The sequence below is a fragment of the Eptesicus fuscus genome, chromosome 22 (genome assembly GCF_027574615.1).
Source record: "Eptesicus fuscus isolate TK198812 chromosome 22, DD_ASM_mEF_20220401, whole genome shotgun sequence".
In the NCBI taxonomy this organism is placed as follows: domain Eukaryota; kingdom Metazoa; phylum Chordata; class Mammalia; order Chiroptera; family Vespertilionidae; genus Eptesicus; species Eptesicus fuscus.
Window position 1 is genome coordinate 31326627 of NC_072494.1, and position 15342 is coordinate 31341968.

At 48.3% G+C, this 15342-nt stretch overlaps 1 protein-coding gene across 2 annotated transcripts; it reads right to left on the reverse strand.

Moving 5' to 3' along the window:
- Window positions 1–1117: 1117 nt before the first annotated feature.
- Window positions 1118–13121, reverse strand: SERTAD4 (SERTA domain containing 4). 2 transcript variants are annotated; one of them, XM_054711515.1, is made up of 4 exons: window positions 12786–13121; window positions 7492–7683; window positions 6263–6378; window positions 1118–3696 (listed from the first exon to the last, which is right to left on the reverse strand). In XM_054711515.1, the coding sequence occupies exons 2-4, from the start codon at window positions 7664–7666 to the stop codon at window positions 2902–2904; spliced, it is 1086 nt and encodes a 361-aa protein (XP_054567490.1). In that variant the 5' UTR covers window positions 7667–7683; window positions 12786–13121; the 3' UTR covers window positions 1118–2901. The 2 variants fall into 2 exon arrangements, with proteins under 2 accessions (XP_054567490.1, XP_054567491.1); XM_054711516.1 differs by having other exon boundaries at window positions 7492–7704.
- Between the last annotated feature and the right edge of the window lie 2221 nt (window positions 13122–15342).

Here is a 15342-nt window from a genome sequence, read left to right on the forward strand (position 1 = left end):
TGCCACATCAGGTTTCCCTTACAGCTGAGCACAGCAAGGAGAAAAGGTGCTATTTCCGTGTGGGGAGAGAGCAGTGTGAGGTGAAGGAGGGTGTCTTCGATTCCCCAGGCTCAGAGGATACAATATAGGACCCAGTTAATAGATTTAACTTGCTGCTAAGGGGTGCCGTGACCATTCTGGAAAAGCCCAGCTTCGTGTCTCCTGAGCAGAGATGGCAACGCAGGCACGTAGGAGGCCCTGCTGCTCTCATCCCAACAGGAACGTTTTTGTTATTTAGGTGGCTGGTTCGGGATTATTTTCTTGGTGATGAGAGAGGTGTTCCTTTCACTATGTTGGGAATGTCGTGAAGCTAAACCTTGATGACTAACAATGACAAATGTGACGCTGCTGGATCCACAGGCATCGCTGCTCCTGCAGGGGAGCTCTAGCGGGCTCTGTGGAACAGGTGCCGGCCCGCAGTCAGGTGAGTGCTGTGGCAACCCACCAGCTCCGCCATCTCCAGATCTGCCATCAGGAGCAACATCTGGAAGTGCTGGGCTTTTTAAAAGCAAAAGGATAAGTCCTTCCTTTCATATTTAAATCTCCATCATGTATTATCCTCGTAACAAGGATGGCACCTTTGACAAATTAATTAGCTGCCAACTAGCATCCCCCTTTCTTCAGATAAAATAGTAGCCTCTTAGAATAACATGAATACGGAATTGTATGGAATACCACCAGCAATCATCTGTAGCCGGTTTAACCACTTACGCATAGGTCATCTTCTTGACAATTTGACATTTCCTAAAGGAATGAACTAGGAGTCAGTATTTATAGATTCATCTTACGCTTTTTTTTTCCCCCCAGAAACTCTGCCAAAGGTAAAATCTCTGGGTCCTTTAAGATAAAACCTTGCTGATGATCAATTACATTGTGCTCTTAATCCACAGAAATCTAAACGTATAAACCAGGACCATTCGAAAACACCTGACATACTGACTTCAAGTAAAAACTCCCATGTGGCCACTGCCCACTACAGTTTCTAGACGATTTGAGTTGTCGTGTTTTTTTTTTTAAGAAGAAAGAGCAATGGAAAAGAGAAACATGGCCGATAATCATTAAAATAAGAAAATCTTAATGAATTTTGATCGTTTTAATAAATATATATCAAGAAAACCTCACTTTATTACAACAACACATTCATATACAAGCGTCTATCATCTAAGGTTTCAACATCAAATGTTTATCAAATATTGAAAATAAAGGACAAACTTTACTAGACTATTTAGCCATAACACAAGAACATGTTTGAAAAATTGGTCCTTGTGGACATTGTCCAAATGATGATCCTACTCATACACTGTATGAATGAGACCTATATTTAATATTAATAGCAATAATAAAAAAAGCTTTATCTTGGAGAAACTGGGAGGACGTACTTAATTCCTCCGTTTGGCATTTGGTTCACGCAGTCCTGTTTAAGGAGGCCCAATCAAATAGTGACCTTGACATTGGAACACAGTTAAGCAGGAGGAATTGGCTGGAGCGGAGGGCAGGAGGGTCAGAGGGGCGCTCTGAACCCTCTCACAAATGTACAGGTTAAAGAAATGATTGAGAAAAGTGTTGACCACATATGTAGTCTGTCGCTATTGCTGGCTGAGTCCCATTTCTCCAAAATAACTTTCCCAAACCTAAAATCTTTACATTCTTTAAGATAAAACCTTATTGATCACCACATCATTTATTAACATTGTGCTTCTTAATCATCAGCAAAAGTTATATATAAAAAACCACATGCGTTTATAATCTAAACGAGTGAAATGATGCAGAACAGATTAAAATATAATGCATGCCACTGGTTCATGAATTTCATTGGACAAGAAAACCAAACCAAACCAAATGACCCCAAACCCAAAAAACCCAACCCCAGCAACAGACGGTTGCCATAGAAAAGCCCAAGCAGCTAGCGCTGGTTCCCAACAGCTCTCTCTATTGTCTCCTCCATCCCTTTCAAAAAATGCCAAATTCAGAAACAACTGGGCATCAAAAATAAAGGAACAATAGAGATGTCGAATCAAAAGTTTGAACGCAACAGCTCGAAGGTAACGGTTTCCAAACAATATCGATCCACCCTGTGTGTGTGTGTGTTTTTTCCTGTTTGTTAAATCCCTGCTGTAACTCTGATTCATCCTTAATTTTCACATTGGCAAAAATTAAGATAAAGTAAGGCACCGAAAATCGCCCTGTATACCACTTCTCTAAAAGCCTCATCACCCATCGCAGGCAAGCGGGAACTTGCAGGGAGCACCCTCCACACATAGTGCTGATTGCCGCCCCTAGACAGGTGTGTTTCACTTTACGTTATGTCCTATTTTCATCTGTCACACAAGACCGTTAAGTACAAATACTTAACAGCACCATGAAGCCATTTCACCTAGCTCCCTGTCTTCAGTCTTTCGTTCAGAAAAACAATACTGTATCCTATAGACGAAGCAGACCTCCTTTGCTGGTTATATTGATTTGTTTACCAAATACCTACCTCATTCATTGGCAAACGTTGAAGTTTCTTAGCTAGTGACAGGCTCTTTGGGGATAATGGACATGTCACAAGGGCGCATTGTCGCATTGTCCCCCCGGTCTAATCTACTGGTCTTTTCTGTAAGAAAACTAAGATAGACTTTTAAGCATGAAGTCAACTGTTTTCTTGGAAAAATTACCACACTTCTAAGTAGCTCACTGATGCCTACTATACAGATGTTTTATGCAATCTGCTCTCCAGGCATTAAAACGACACGGCATGTTCATGGCATAATCGTATCAGTTGTACAAAACTAGAAAAATCCATTCAGAATAAAATGTAGGAGCGCTAATTGATCATGCTGAGCATGCGTCAAGAGTTGCGGTGGGAGGATGGCTCGTGTTTTACTTCCTTTTGCTGCAGCACAGTTTGCTGCCTGGTGAAGGCTCCTTTCTCCTCAAGGACTTTTTCCAGGACTCACTGACGCTGTTTTTCTCATTATAGCCAGTCTCAAAATAATCATAAAATTGGCCTTTGCACTCGAAAGCGAGGTCATTTCCCACAGGTTCATGGCTTAGGGGGCCACCAGCCCTGTCAGTGTCATCATTTGATTTCTCATCATTTAATTTGGCCTTTTCCTGAACACCAAGCGACCTGACATTAGTAACAAAGATTTCGCTGGCAGGTATATGGCCATCGCCCTTGTAAATCGGTGCACTGCCTACATCAAAATCCACCTGGTGGGAACAACTTGGTAAAGGCAGAGGGGAAGAGGAGGAAGAGGAGGAAGAGGAGGAAGAAGAGGAGGAGGAGGAGGGGGAGGAAGGGGAAGAGGAGGAGGCAGTGGTGGAGGCACTTCCAACATTAGCATTGACAGAAAGGGGTAAATTTAGGTAGTGACCACCACAATCTTGGTAAAAGCAGCAGGCATGAATCTTTTCACACTCCTCTTTGGCCATCCGCGGTCGTTTCCGGTAAGGACAGTCCTGAGCCACGAACCACTCCTGGGCAGGGGCGCCATTGAATGAGCAGGCAGGAAAGCACCAGTTATTCTGCATGATAATCTCTCCATGGATCCTTTTCATCAAATTGTTTATCAGGACAGATCTTCGGAGGTACACTTCAGGATCGTCGATGAACTTGAGCTTCTCTAAGGACATGTAAAGGATGTGGGCTCGCTCCTCAAAAACGGAGATGGTCTGAAAATCACAACAGGAAGAGAAAGCTTAGGAAAGGGACTCGGTGGATATATCACCGCAGCATCACTCTCTCTGGGCCGTGTCTGCATCTGGGAACGTGTGGCCCTGTTTCCCCAGGTTCCTTTAGAGAGGTTGTCCCCGGTGCTCATGTCCCCTTCCTGACTCACTGGTGTGGCCACGCCCCAGGGAATCCAGCCGCAAGTCAGACCTCAGCAGGGACAGCCAGGTTGTTGCCTCTTTCATGGCACAACGAGGAGGACGGAAAAGACACTTAACTGTGCTGTAAGAAGTCATGAGGGTTGTTTCTCTGGAGGGCAGAGAGGCAGTGACTAGAAGGGGGCCACAGAAGGGTTCTGGGTTCTGGTGATGTTGCTTCTTTTTTTTTTTATTGATTTCAGAGAGGAAGGGAGAGGGGAGAGAGAGCTAGAAACATCCATGATGAAAGAGAATCATGGATTGGCTGCCTCCTGCACGCCCCCTACTGGGGAACAAGCTGGCAACCCCGGGCATGTGCCCTTGGCTGGAATAGAACCTGGGACCCTTCAGTCCATAGGCTGACGCTCTGTCCACTGAGCCAAACCAGCGAGGGCTGATGTTGCTTCTTGATCTGGATACTAATGACATAGATATGATCACTGTGTGAAATTCTTCAAGCTGTACTCTTACGATACTTGTGCAACACACATGCATATAGACACACAGGCTCACATATTGCATGTCAACAGATGCTTTTAAAAAGATGCCGACATGCAAGTCATAACGAGTCCACTTCAAAGCCTGGCCTAGCCATCCAGGGGCATGAGACCTGGTCTCCGTGTTGTCCCTCTTTCAATCCTCTGGGTTTCATACTTGCAATGATCTTTGCTCGAAAGGGGGACGATGATTAAGGAATGAACCCCAGAACCTGAAAGGATCTGAAGGGCCAAAGTAGGCGTCCTTTTGGGCTGGGCAGGAGCAGGGATGCAGAGAGGGAATGAGAGGACTCACTCCTGAGCTGGGGGATACCATCACTGTGTGATGGTTGGTACAGATCCAGCAGCAACTGGAAAACTGCTACAACCACAAAACAAGCTAAAGAGGGAATACACTGCTTGTGTCCTGGGGGCCAGCTATGCCGGCTCATAAAAAAAACCAAGTGGTAGCATAACCCGAGGAGCGGGGAACCGAACCAGCCCAGGCTGACCAACGGCAGGGATACACACGCAGGGAGAAGCCCAACACCTGCCAGTGTGTGCTGATGTCTTCATGAGCAGGGTCAAAGTGACTTCTAAAGGACAGGGTGGCCGAAACTGGTTTGGCTCAATGGATAGAGCATCGGTCTGCGGACTGAAAGGTCTCAGGTTCGATTCCAGTCAAGGGCATGTACCTTGGTTGCGGGCACATCCCCGGTAGGGGGTGTGCAGGAGGCAGCTGATCGATGTTTCTCTCTCATCGATGTTTCTAGCTCTCTGTCCCTCTCCCTTCCTCTCTGTGGAAAATCAATAAAATATATTTAAAAAATAAGTAAATAAATAAAGGACAGGGTGGTGACGGGGGATGTGGGGGAGTAAGAAGAGACAGAGAGAAAAACGAAAAATCCTCTCTGCTCAGACAACTATGGTCTGGGCTGATTAAAGCAGCAGCTATTTTTTTTTTTTTTTTTGAAGAAAGATAACAGCCCTGGCCGGTTTGGCTCAGCGGATAGAGCGTCAGCCTGCAGACTGAAGGGTCTCAGGTTTGATTCTGGCTAAGGGCACATGCCTGGGTTGTGGGCTCCATCCCCAGTGGGGGCGGGGGTGTGTGTGTGTGTGTGCAGGAAGCAGCCAATCAATGATTCTCTCTCATCATTGATGTTTTTCTCTCTCTATCCTTCTCCATTCCTCTCTAAAAATCAATAAAAATATAAATTAAAAAAAAGGAAAGATAACAGTAAGGAAAAAGAGATGGTGTTTGAAAAGCTTAGATGGCCAGTTTCACGCTTCTACACACTGTCCCGATCCTGTAATTTTCTTATAATACGTGCAAAAAGTTAGCTTTGGTGTTTTCTTGGGCATGGATGATATATCTGAACAGACTGAACATATGTAACCAATGTGCAATGAAGTGCAGGTTTCTACTTCCATGCACACATTGGAGGGAGGGTGAGTCCACCCTGAGGGGTCGGGCAAAGCCCAGAGGAAGCACCCCACGTGGGCACACGCGGAGGGGGCACTCTCACAGGAGCCAGAGCTGAGGGCGAGAGCAGGCCAGGGAAGGGAAAGGGCATTTCAGCACACGTGAACACCAGGACTAGCCACAACCCGCAACACAGCCCGAGAAAAAGGAAATCATTTGTAAAAGAGACGCTCCTTGGATTATATAATTCTGTTATTTCTGGGCAGTGGAGCGCCTGCTGGCTCTTTTTTCAACTCCTTGTGAAAAATAACGCAGGACCCAAAAAAGTGACAACGATTAACATGGCTGTGATGAGAAGTAGCTCCCTTTCATTGCTTGGGGGGGAACAATTTGATTTTTGGAAATGGATCAAGCAACTGTTACTCAGTATCTTAAACTCTTAATAAAAATAATGACTATTAAAAAAACATACTTTATGGCTACAGCTGCTGAGTGGTGGGTGAAAATCCTCTTCTTCCACATACTTCCTCTTAAAGTATGTGATCTTGGATGTTGTTATAGGATTTGAAATTCCCCTGTAATGTGATCCTGTGGTAATAAATCAGATATGACAAATGACATGCGGTTTGCCAGAGGTTCTCCAAACAAAATACTTTTCTTTCCTTTCCTTCTAGAAGATAACTTGGCTATGTATCTCTCTGTACATGTGGTGATTAAAAACAAACACTTGTCTTAATAATTGCTATCATACAGAATCCTGTGACCCAGGCCAGGCAAGGCTTTCTAGACAATGATACAGGAAAACGACATATTTCAGCATTTACTAAATACTCAGATTCTTTGCACAGGCAAACTCAAAAGGGGAGGACTGTAACAACTCCGAAATAATATTAATATTTATTCAGATTGTTCAATTAAATCCATGATACCATAACACCACTGTTCAAATACAGGGTGCCCCCCCCCAAAAAAATGTATACACTTTAACAGCTGATAGTTCAATTTTGAAAATGAAATGTATTTTAATAAACACCATCTTTATAATTATTCAGAGTGTGTGTATACATTTGGGGGATACCCTATATATACATATACTAAATTATAAGCACTAATAATTAAACAACTTTAAAGTATTATTGGCTTTAGGTAAGGAAAGAAATGATTATCTGTACATGGGAGTTACAATATTTCTTCTTTCAAAATATGAAATTTAAATTTTGGGTAACTGAAGTCCTTTTGGCTCTCAAAAATGTAACATGCCAACCATGAATTCAAGTAGGGTCTACTTTTTAAAGACCACAGCTTTTAAGCCTTTTTAGCAAACCAGACTTCACAAGTACTTGTTCTATATTGTAGGGTTCTTTAAAAATTGCTAGCACTACACACAAATCCAAAGGAGCTTACCTTAAAATATTAGAATAAAGGATGAGAAAGAACATAGTTCTGTTTTCCGAGCTTTGATGTTTTCCCCCCTACAATACCAAAGCCAATTGTGCGCTTAATAAGAAGAGACACAGCACTGCTGGCCCGAAGTGCAGATTCCTTTTTTGTCTCATGGGACCAGGATTTCATTGTCAAACCCACTGGGGCTTGCCTGGAAAAGCCCCTGGAGCCGGGCTCAGCTCAGAGAGGCGCTGCAGACACCACCTCCTCCCACCAGTCTGGCCTCAGAGGGCAGCGGGCGAAGGTCAAGAGCAGTACCTGCCAGCGGGGGGCCGGCTCCCCGGTCTCCCTGCAGAGGAGCCTGCGCTGGCCCCGGGGGGCTGGGGCCTCCGTAGCTGTCAGCCTCCCATAGTGTCTGGTACCCTGCAATTTCAGCAGCTCCTTCCGAGACAATGGGCTCGCAGAATCTATTCATGGACAGAACCAGAGTCATCTCTGACAGCCTCAGATCTGAAAAAAACAGAAAACAGCCTTGATCAGGAGGAGGCCAGGCCATGGCCTTGGCATCTTCATCCCTTTGCTCTGGGAAACTTTTACTTCTGGGTCCTCCCTTCACCCTGAAACAGTTTGTTGTTTTTCTCAAAGAGAACCTCAGCAAACTCTCCTGCTGCCGTGAGCTCAGCCTCTGTGTTCGGCAATCTGCATTTCATGGGTGGATCTTTAAAACCCCATTTCGTATTGTTCTCAGATTCCCCTCGGCCCTCTCCAAGACAGCTGCTTTGCCTCCTAAACACATTTTCCTCCTGACCTTGCCGCAGAACATGTACCGCTAGGAGGCAAGGCCAAAACCCCTGCGCTTCCTTCCTATTAATAAGGCGAAATCAATTTTCTAGCCAATCCCCCGAGAGTCTCCTTTGATGAAATCCGCTAATCAATCAAAAGAAAGGGGTAAGGGAGGCAGAAACCTCCACCAGCAATCCCTACTAACGCTCTCAGGTTCCTCTGTTCCGCCGCCCCCTCCTCCTCTCGTTTCCGCGGGGCCGGTTCCTCTACAACATTCTGGGGCTCCCTCCACTTTCTTCTCCCAAAGCGAAGCAGACAGGGACACACTTGGTAGTTGTTTCCACCAGCCCTGATCGGCCTGAACTGGATCTGCCTCCAGTCAAAACACTGAGAGATGAAGACAGAAAATTGGCTCCAGTTTCAAGCCGTGAGTTGCAGTCCCACAGGAGCCAAGCACAACATCCACGGAGCAGGCAGAATATTAAACAGGAGCCAGGGCTTTGGGGCCAGAGGCAGCCGGCAACTCTGTACACTGCAAAGCCCAGACACCAGGCAGGAACTTTCCAAGAGGCAACGCACCACTGCCCTTCTCTCCAGTTCGTGTCCTTCCCCAGGGCCTCCAGGGAGACAGGGAGCCTCCTTGCTCTGTGAAGGGAGCTGGGCCCCTCCATAACTCAGGTTTGGGGGGTGGGGGTGGGGGGTCATTTCCATGGGGGCTCAGTGCCTTCACTTGGTTCTAAGTAGGCCTCAAGGTAGGGTCAAGAGTGAGTTCAAGGGAGGAAAGGGTCTGATCCTAAAGTGAAAAGACCCAGGGGCCACAGACCAGCGGTGACAGAAGAGCAGCCTCGGTGCCTCACTAAGGGCCAGGTCCTTTGGGAGAGCCAAGCCTTCACCCTCACTTCGAAGTTTAAAGAACTGTCACAAAGAGTGATGTCAGGCCTGCTTTCTGCAGACTGACTGTCTTGCAACTATGCATGAAGGATCTAGTTCTTGCTTTCTTCTCCAAATTATACAGCTTATAATGTTTTGGGGAAAGGGTGACTCTCCTCCCATTGTCTCGTGGGAGGCTGTTATTACCTACATGTTATAACAAGGGGCCACTTCCAGGTAAAAGACACCAGGGGCAGGGAAAAATAGCTTCATTAAAGTGACAATGTCCTTCTGACCAACACAGCAGCTCTTGGCAGCAGTGACTCCATTCTTCACCCAGGCTTCTCTTGGAGATCCTAAATTCCCTCCCAACCTCACCAGAGAGTGAAGCAAAGCCTTCTGATAGACAGGGGAGGTGTCTGGGGGGGGGGGGGGGGGTCAGCTGATTTGGGCTTCTAAACCACTTACCCCTTCTCTTTCCAAATGCCCTCCAAAGAGGCAGCTGCTAGGACTTACTAGAAAAATCTTATTGCAAGAGAAGAAGAAGAAAAAAGAAAAGAGGTTCAATGAATTCTCTAAAAAGAAATGGTGGGACACGTCATTCATTTTGTTCTTTGAGTCATCAACCAAAAAATTTAATCTGTCACACCCTCAAACTCTGCATACGAACAAGTTACAAAACCTCGTGGTAATTTATTCCCTGGAAGACTCTCCTGAAATGGTCCAAACTGAAACTCTTAACCTATTTTAAGACAATTGCATCAGGAAGTGCTATTGCCATGAACATATGAATTAGAGGTTTTTCTGAGGCAAGGAGCCCTCTCTTAGTGACTGCAACAATATTTTCCAGCCTGACATTTACCCTCCCTTTTGAGCTGGATTCTAGGAATAAGATCCAAACTTTTTGCCCGAGAAGAACTTTTATTACATGGAAACCAAAGCAGGTTGACAAATCCATGCCCTGTAAGAGAGGAAAGTATTGGCAGGGCTGAGCAGCGATTGCCTTTGTTTAATAGGACATTCTGTGGGCCCTGGGCTGTGTTATGTCAGTAAGAGTTTGTTTACATTTTGAGGACTTATTGTTGTAGCTTTTCTGGTTAAGGATTTCAGTGTTTCTATTTGTTAGTATTGTTTCCAGTACATAAATATTTATCATCACGCATTGGAACTTGAAACGTGAGCTTGAAACAAGGCAAAATTGTTTTTATTTTGGCTGTTGTTTTTTTTTTCCCTTTATGATACTAATGTTCAGTAAGTTTTTATTTTCTGAATTGAAAACTTGGGACACACAAAATCCTAACCTGGAGAGGCTGAGTTCCACAGCAATTGAGTCTTTCTAGTCTATTTAGAATTTACAGTCGAGGATGTTAACAAATGAAGAAGGCAAGTTTAAGGTTCAGGAAGGACTGGAGTGTGCAGCGCTCAGCACCGATGTTTCTCGTGATCCTTTATTTGTGTTATGGGTGCAGACCCACAGTCATTATTCTCTGTACGATGCGATTTACATATCATTCTACTACTGAAGTCAGAAGTTGAATTCCACAAATTTATGTGCTGTCAATATGAAATACAGCCACCAAGATGTAGTATATTAATGGCAAAATCTGCTTAACATGAGAGATGAGTGGATTAAAAAACCAAAATAAAACCAAAGTGTGTTTTGTCACCCTAACCGGTTTGGCTCAGTGGATAGAGCATCAGCCTGCGGACTCAAGGGTCCAGGGTTCGATTCCGGTCAAGGGCATGTACCTTGGTTGCAGGCACATACCCAGTAGGGAGTGTGCAGGAGGCAGCTGATCGACGTTTCTAACTCTCTATCCTTCTCCCTTTCTCTCTGTAAAAAGTCAATAAAATATATATTTTTAAAAGTGTGTTTTGCCCATACATTGGGTTTAAAAAAATCAAAAGGCTCTAACCTTTTATCCTCAGGCTCCTACCTGCCTGTTTTGTGAGCCACGTGGATGTAGCGGCATGACCCCTCAAGCATCCCCAGATGGCGGAGGGCTCAAGCGTTTCCAGCAAATGCTCCCCGTAAAGTTACCAGGCACTTCTATTCAGTTTGGTTTTTCCAGATGGGTTGGGCTTTTTTTTTCCCCCTCGGAGCCATTATGATGCTAATAGGAGTGACTGGCACATAGAACAGGGGAGCCCCAGATTCAGTGGCACCTTGAATCTAACTGAGGCCTCTGGTCATTCTTTGCCCACCCCACCCCGCCCCCCATCTGTCCTTAGAAATTAGAGAACATTTTATGAAGAGCATTATAGCAGTTAGAGGTCTGATGCCAATACTGGCAAGCAGGGAAGTGAAGGGCTTGATCTTTTCAAACCACTGACCTTGCCAGTCTTCAACGCCCTGCCCCAGTGGAACCAAGCCCAGGCCTCGACATCGTCCCTACTAAGATCTCAACAGTTCAGCCCAGCTCTTGATAGCGGTGGTTGGAAGAGGCTGGATGGGCGCAATACAATCCTTCCAAACCCTTCGAACACAGACCGATACCGCTCTCCTGCCAGGCCCTGGCAGAGAACACCTGTGTGCCCTGAGCCGGTACCTTCCTCAGCTGCAGCTCCGAGAGCCGTGAGCTCTAGGTCAGGTCCTGGGCCGGAGGAGGAGAGGTGGAAGGTGGGTGTCCAAGTCCCTGCGCCAGGTCTTCCCATCCCCAGGGCCCAGCCTGGGATCCGAAGCTCCGAGAACCGACCCCCCTGCAGGCTGGCAGCAGCTCTCAAATCCCGGCTCCCAAACAGACACCCCCCCCTCTCCCCCCGGGGTCGTGCCTAAGCCTCCGAGCCCCTCCGTGGGGGCAGCGAGCAGAGCCCGGTCTGCCGCCGGCCGCAGGAGAAAGTCAACAACACCCCAAGTGTCTGGGAACAAAGGCAAGTTGTCTTTCCACAGTCTCTCCTGAAGAATAAGAGCTGTTATTATTCTTTCTTTCTTTTCTCTCTCTCTCTCTTCTTTTTTTTTTTTTTAAACCAAGTTTCCTTCTAAGGGAAATAAACACCAAAGGTGGGATTCCAAGGAAATGACTCAGGGCAGTTGGCCGGGCTCCGGCGATGCTGGCCGGGTCCGCGCTCAGCCCGCAGCCCAGCTCGCCCGCGCGCCCGCCCGCCCTCCCCGCCAAGCCCGCTCGGAGCCCGCGGCGGCGGGAGCGCCCTGCGGGTCGGTAGAATCGGGGCTGCGGGTGCGCGACCGCATCTCCCGCCGGCGTCCGCCGGTCTGCGCCACCCCGCCCCCTCCCCCTCTCCCGCCTCGACCGACCGCCACAGCCGGACACTCGGGAAAGTTGCTAGGGCCGCTGGGGGCGGGAGGGGGGAAGGGAGGAGAGGGGCGGAGGCGTGGACCAGGCGGGCAGCAGCCGAGCCCGCCGGGGAGGTGAGCTGAGGACAGAGGAGCCGCCGCCGCCCGCAGCGCGGCTGGGCTGCCGGGGCGGGGAGTGCGGGGGCGGAGGTGGAGGGGGCCACAAGGTGTCGGCTCCGGCAGCGATCCCTCTTTCTTGCAAGCGCGCGCCTCTGGCATCCACACGCCTCCCCTCCCCACCTGCCGGGTGCCGCGGCGCCCAGACCGGGGGGGCATCCCTCCCACCGACCCTCGTCCTCCGGGAGAAGGGGACAAGCGGCCCCCCGGGACCCCGAGGTCTCGCCAAGAGCTGCCGGAGCCACCTGCCCCTGCGCTCGGCTCGGTGCGCGCGGGCGGCGGCTCACGCCCCAGGAAAAGGCGCCGCGGCGCCCCAGCCCCGGGAGAGCCCGGGCCACCTCCGCGCCCAAGCTGCGCCCTGGCCCCCGCCGCCCCCCGGTCCCGCTCGGGCCTGAGCGAAACCACCCGGTGACCCCGGCGCAGCTCGGGTGCCGGAAGGGCGCCAGGAGGCCGCGCGGGTGCCAGTCCCGGCGAGCAGATGCCCGGGGGGACCGGCCTCGGCCCCGGCGCCCCCGCCGCCCCCGCCGCCCACGCCCAGCCCGGCTCTTACCGCGGGGTCAGCCGGGAGGCGGCGGCCGCAGCAGCGCTCCAGCGGCCGCTCGTCCGCTCGGGGCTCGGCGCCAGCCCGGCCGCCGGTGCACAGTCGCGCCGGTCCCGCCCGGCGGCCCGATCGGCGGTGGCCGCTGGTGAGCGGCGGGCGAGGGTCCGGGCAGGTCCCGCCGCCGCGACTGGGGCGCCGCGCCGCCGTCGCTGCAGACGGTTATGGTAATGAGCGGCTCTGTCTAGCGAGGTGCGTGTGAAACCCGTCAATCCTGTTTGCCATTTCCCCGTGGGTTTCCGAGGGGAGGTTGTGCAGGATGCCCCCAGGGTGAGAGAGGGAACATGACAAGCGTGCCCGCTCTCCCGCCCTCCCTCTGCTCCCGCCGCCGCCGCCGCCGCCGCTCCTCCGGCAGCACGCGGGGCGCCTTCCCCTCACCCCCACCCCAGCCCGCCCCCTGCCTCCTTCCCGCCCGCCCTCCCCTCCTTCTCCCCTCCCTCTCCCCTCCCCTCCCCTCCCGGTGCCCGGGGACAGGCGGGCCCAGCTCCAGCCCGCAACCCAGACCCCACGCGCTCCCGGCTCCCGCCCTAGCCCTGGGGGCTCGGTTTCAGCCGGATAATGTATTCACTCGGCAACCTTCTGAGATAGCTTCTCATTTTTTTTTTTTTTTAAATTTGGTTTAGTTTTGTTGTTGTGCGTGCGTGTGATTTAAAAAAAAAAAAATCTGTGCTTTCCCACCCTTTGCAAAAGACTTTCTTCTCCTTGGCCACGGCAAACGGAGATGAGAAACAGATGTCTTTGCAGGACCGAGCACTTTCCTCCCCCCCTCGCCGCCCGCCCCCGCCCGGTCCCCTCCGGAGCTGCGTGTGTATAAAAAAGCAACCTTGGTCTTGCTGCAACTTCAATTGGCAACACTTTCTGGCTGGGGAGCCTCCAGGGAAAACCTCCAGGAAATAAAAAAGAAAAAAAAAAAAAAGTAGTAAAGGAGGCTATCCTTGGTCAAGAGAATGTAATTTAAACCACCCCGGAATCACATTATTTTGCAAATAGCAATTTCCCCCTATATTGGGCTCAATTGGAGTTTTTTTTTTTTTTTTTGAAACATTAATTCATAACTTCTGTCTAGGGACCCCTCGGTAGTGGAGATGGGTCATTTCAGGTGTAATGAACGCAGAGGCTTGGAAGGCAGAGACCTAATAAAATCAGGGGGGAAAGCACCTGCACAGAAGTGTTACAAAGACTATAATGTTTGTTTACTGCTACTATGCCAGATGTGCTAAATATAACACTTCTTTAAAACAGTGATCCTCCGACTGTGAAAAACCAAACCTCTGGCTGCCTGGTTCCCTGGGAATCCAGGAGAGGCACAGACTGAAAATCAGGGGGGGAATGGGAGCAAGATCAAGCGTGAGGATTAGCATCTGCAAATTGAACTCTATCTAATTTGCATGTTTATTTCTTAGAATTGTAATTAAATTTGTGTAATAAATGTTTTCCATTTCATTTGTACACTTAAAATTTGGGTGACTGACATGCAGTTAAGTGAATTTCTTTCTTTTTTTTTTTTTTTTAAAGCAAATGTAGTTTATTCAATAAAGCAGCAAACAAATATTAACCATAATTAGAACTAATCTGCTTTGGAGGTATTTTTGTTGAACTTTGTACATGAAAGCCCTCTCAGAGGTTTTAAGGGTATTAGGAAGCCGAGAAAAGGCAATTATGCCGAAAACAGACAAACTCAACAGACTTCCAGGAGCAGAATTTAATTTTTTCCGAAAGACATTTCAGGGTTGCATGCCTAAAATTGGGAATGGGCATTCGTCTTGGCTTTATTCTGAATCATATTAAATTGCATTGGCTCAGGCATGATATAGGCCATTATGATGATAATTTAAGAATTGTAAAGATGCCATTTTGTGCAATCAATGGGTGTTGCATGCCCAGATTATGGGTAGAATATAATTTTCATTTGGGTGGGGGAGGAGGGCAAGGAAATGCACAAGGGCATTTAGAGCTGTGCAAGGACTCGGAAATCTAAATATCAAAAAGTGGTTAGTGCTTAACGCAAATGAAGAGCTAGGCTTGGAGGCATGGCTTATTATTGTTTTTATCTCCCTATATTAAAGTTTTATAGCATTTAAAGGACTATGGGGAAATCCCCTCATACACTTGGCTGTGTCAAAATACATAAAACCAAAAGGAGTAAATTAAGCATAAAATTGAGAAATAACATGAGACGAAGTATCAGCATGGGTTGCATTGGCATCTTCGGAGCTTTGGCTCTGAGAAATGAGCCTTCTGGGAAATTGGCATTGCCCTTGGGAGGGGAGGACTCTTGGCTTTTAATGTTACAACAAAATGACACCACAACACAAGTATGGGATCATTGTACTTCACAGCACCCCTTGTGGTTCTGAGTATGAACTTGACCCTGGCCTGTGCAGAGATGTTATGTTAGCATGTTTTACTGACAGCTTTTCCTGCCCTGCCTTTCATCTCAAGCTTAATGTTTTCTGAGATTCAGTGCCCAACTGTTGACAGTGTGAACCAAAGTCTACAAGTAGAAAAG

What these genes read in the sequence shown, in the direction of transcription:
- SERTAD4 (XM_054711515.1), bottom strand. Translation starts at nt 7,666, where the DNA reads ATGACTCTGGTTCTGTCCATGAATAGATTCTGCGAGCCCATTGTCTCG. An exon ending in AGCCGGCCCCCCGCTGGCAG is followed by an intron (nt 6,379 to 7,491) that starts GTACTGCTCTTG and finishes TTATTACCACAG; the next exon opens with GATCACATTACAGGGGAATT. An exon ending in TCAGCAGCTGTAGCCATAAA is followed by an intron (nt 3,697 to 6,262) that starts GTATGTTTTTTT and finishes TGTGATTTTCAG; the next exon opens with ACCATCTCCGTTTTTGAGGA.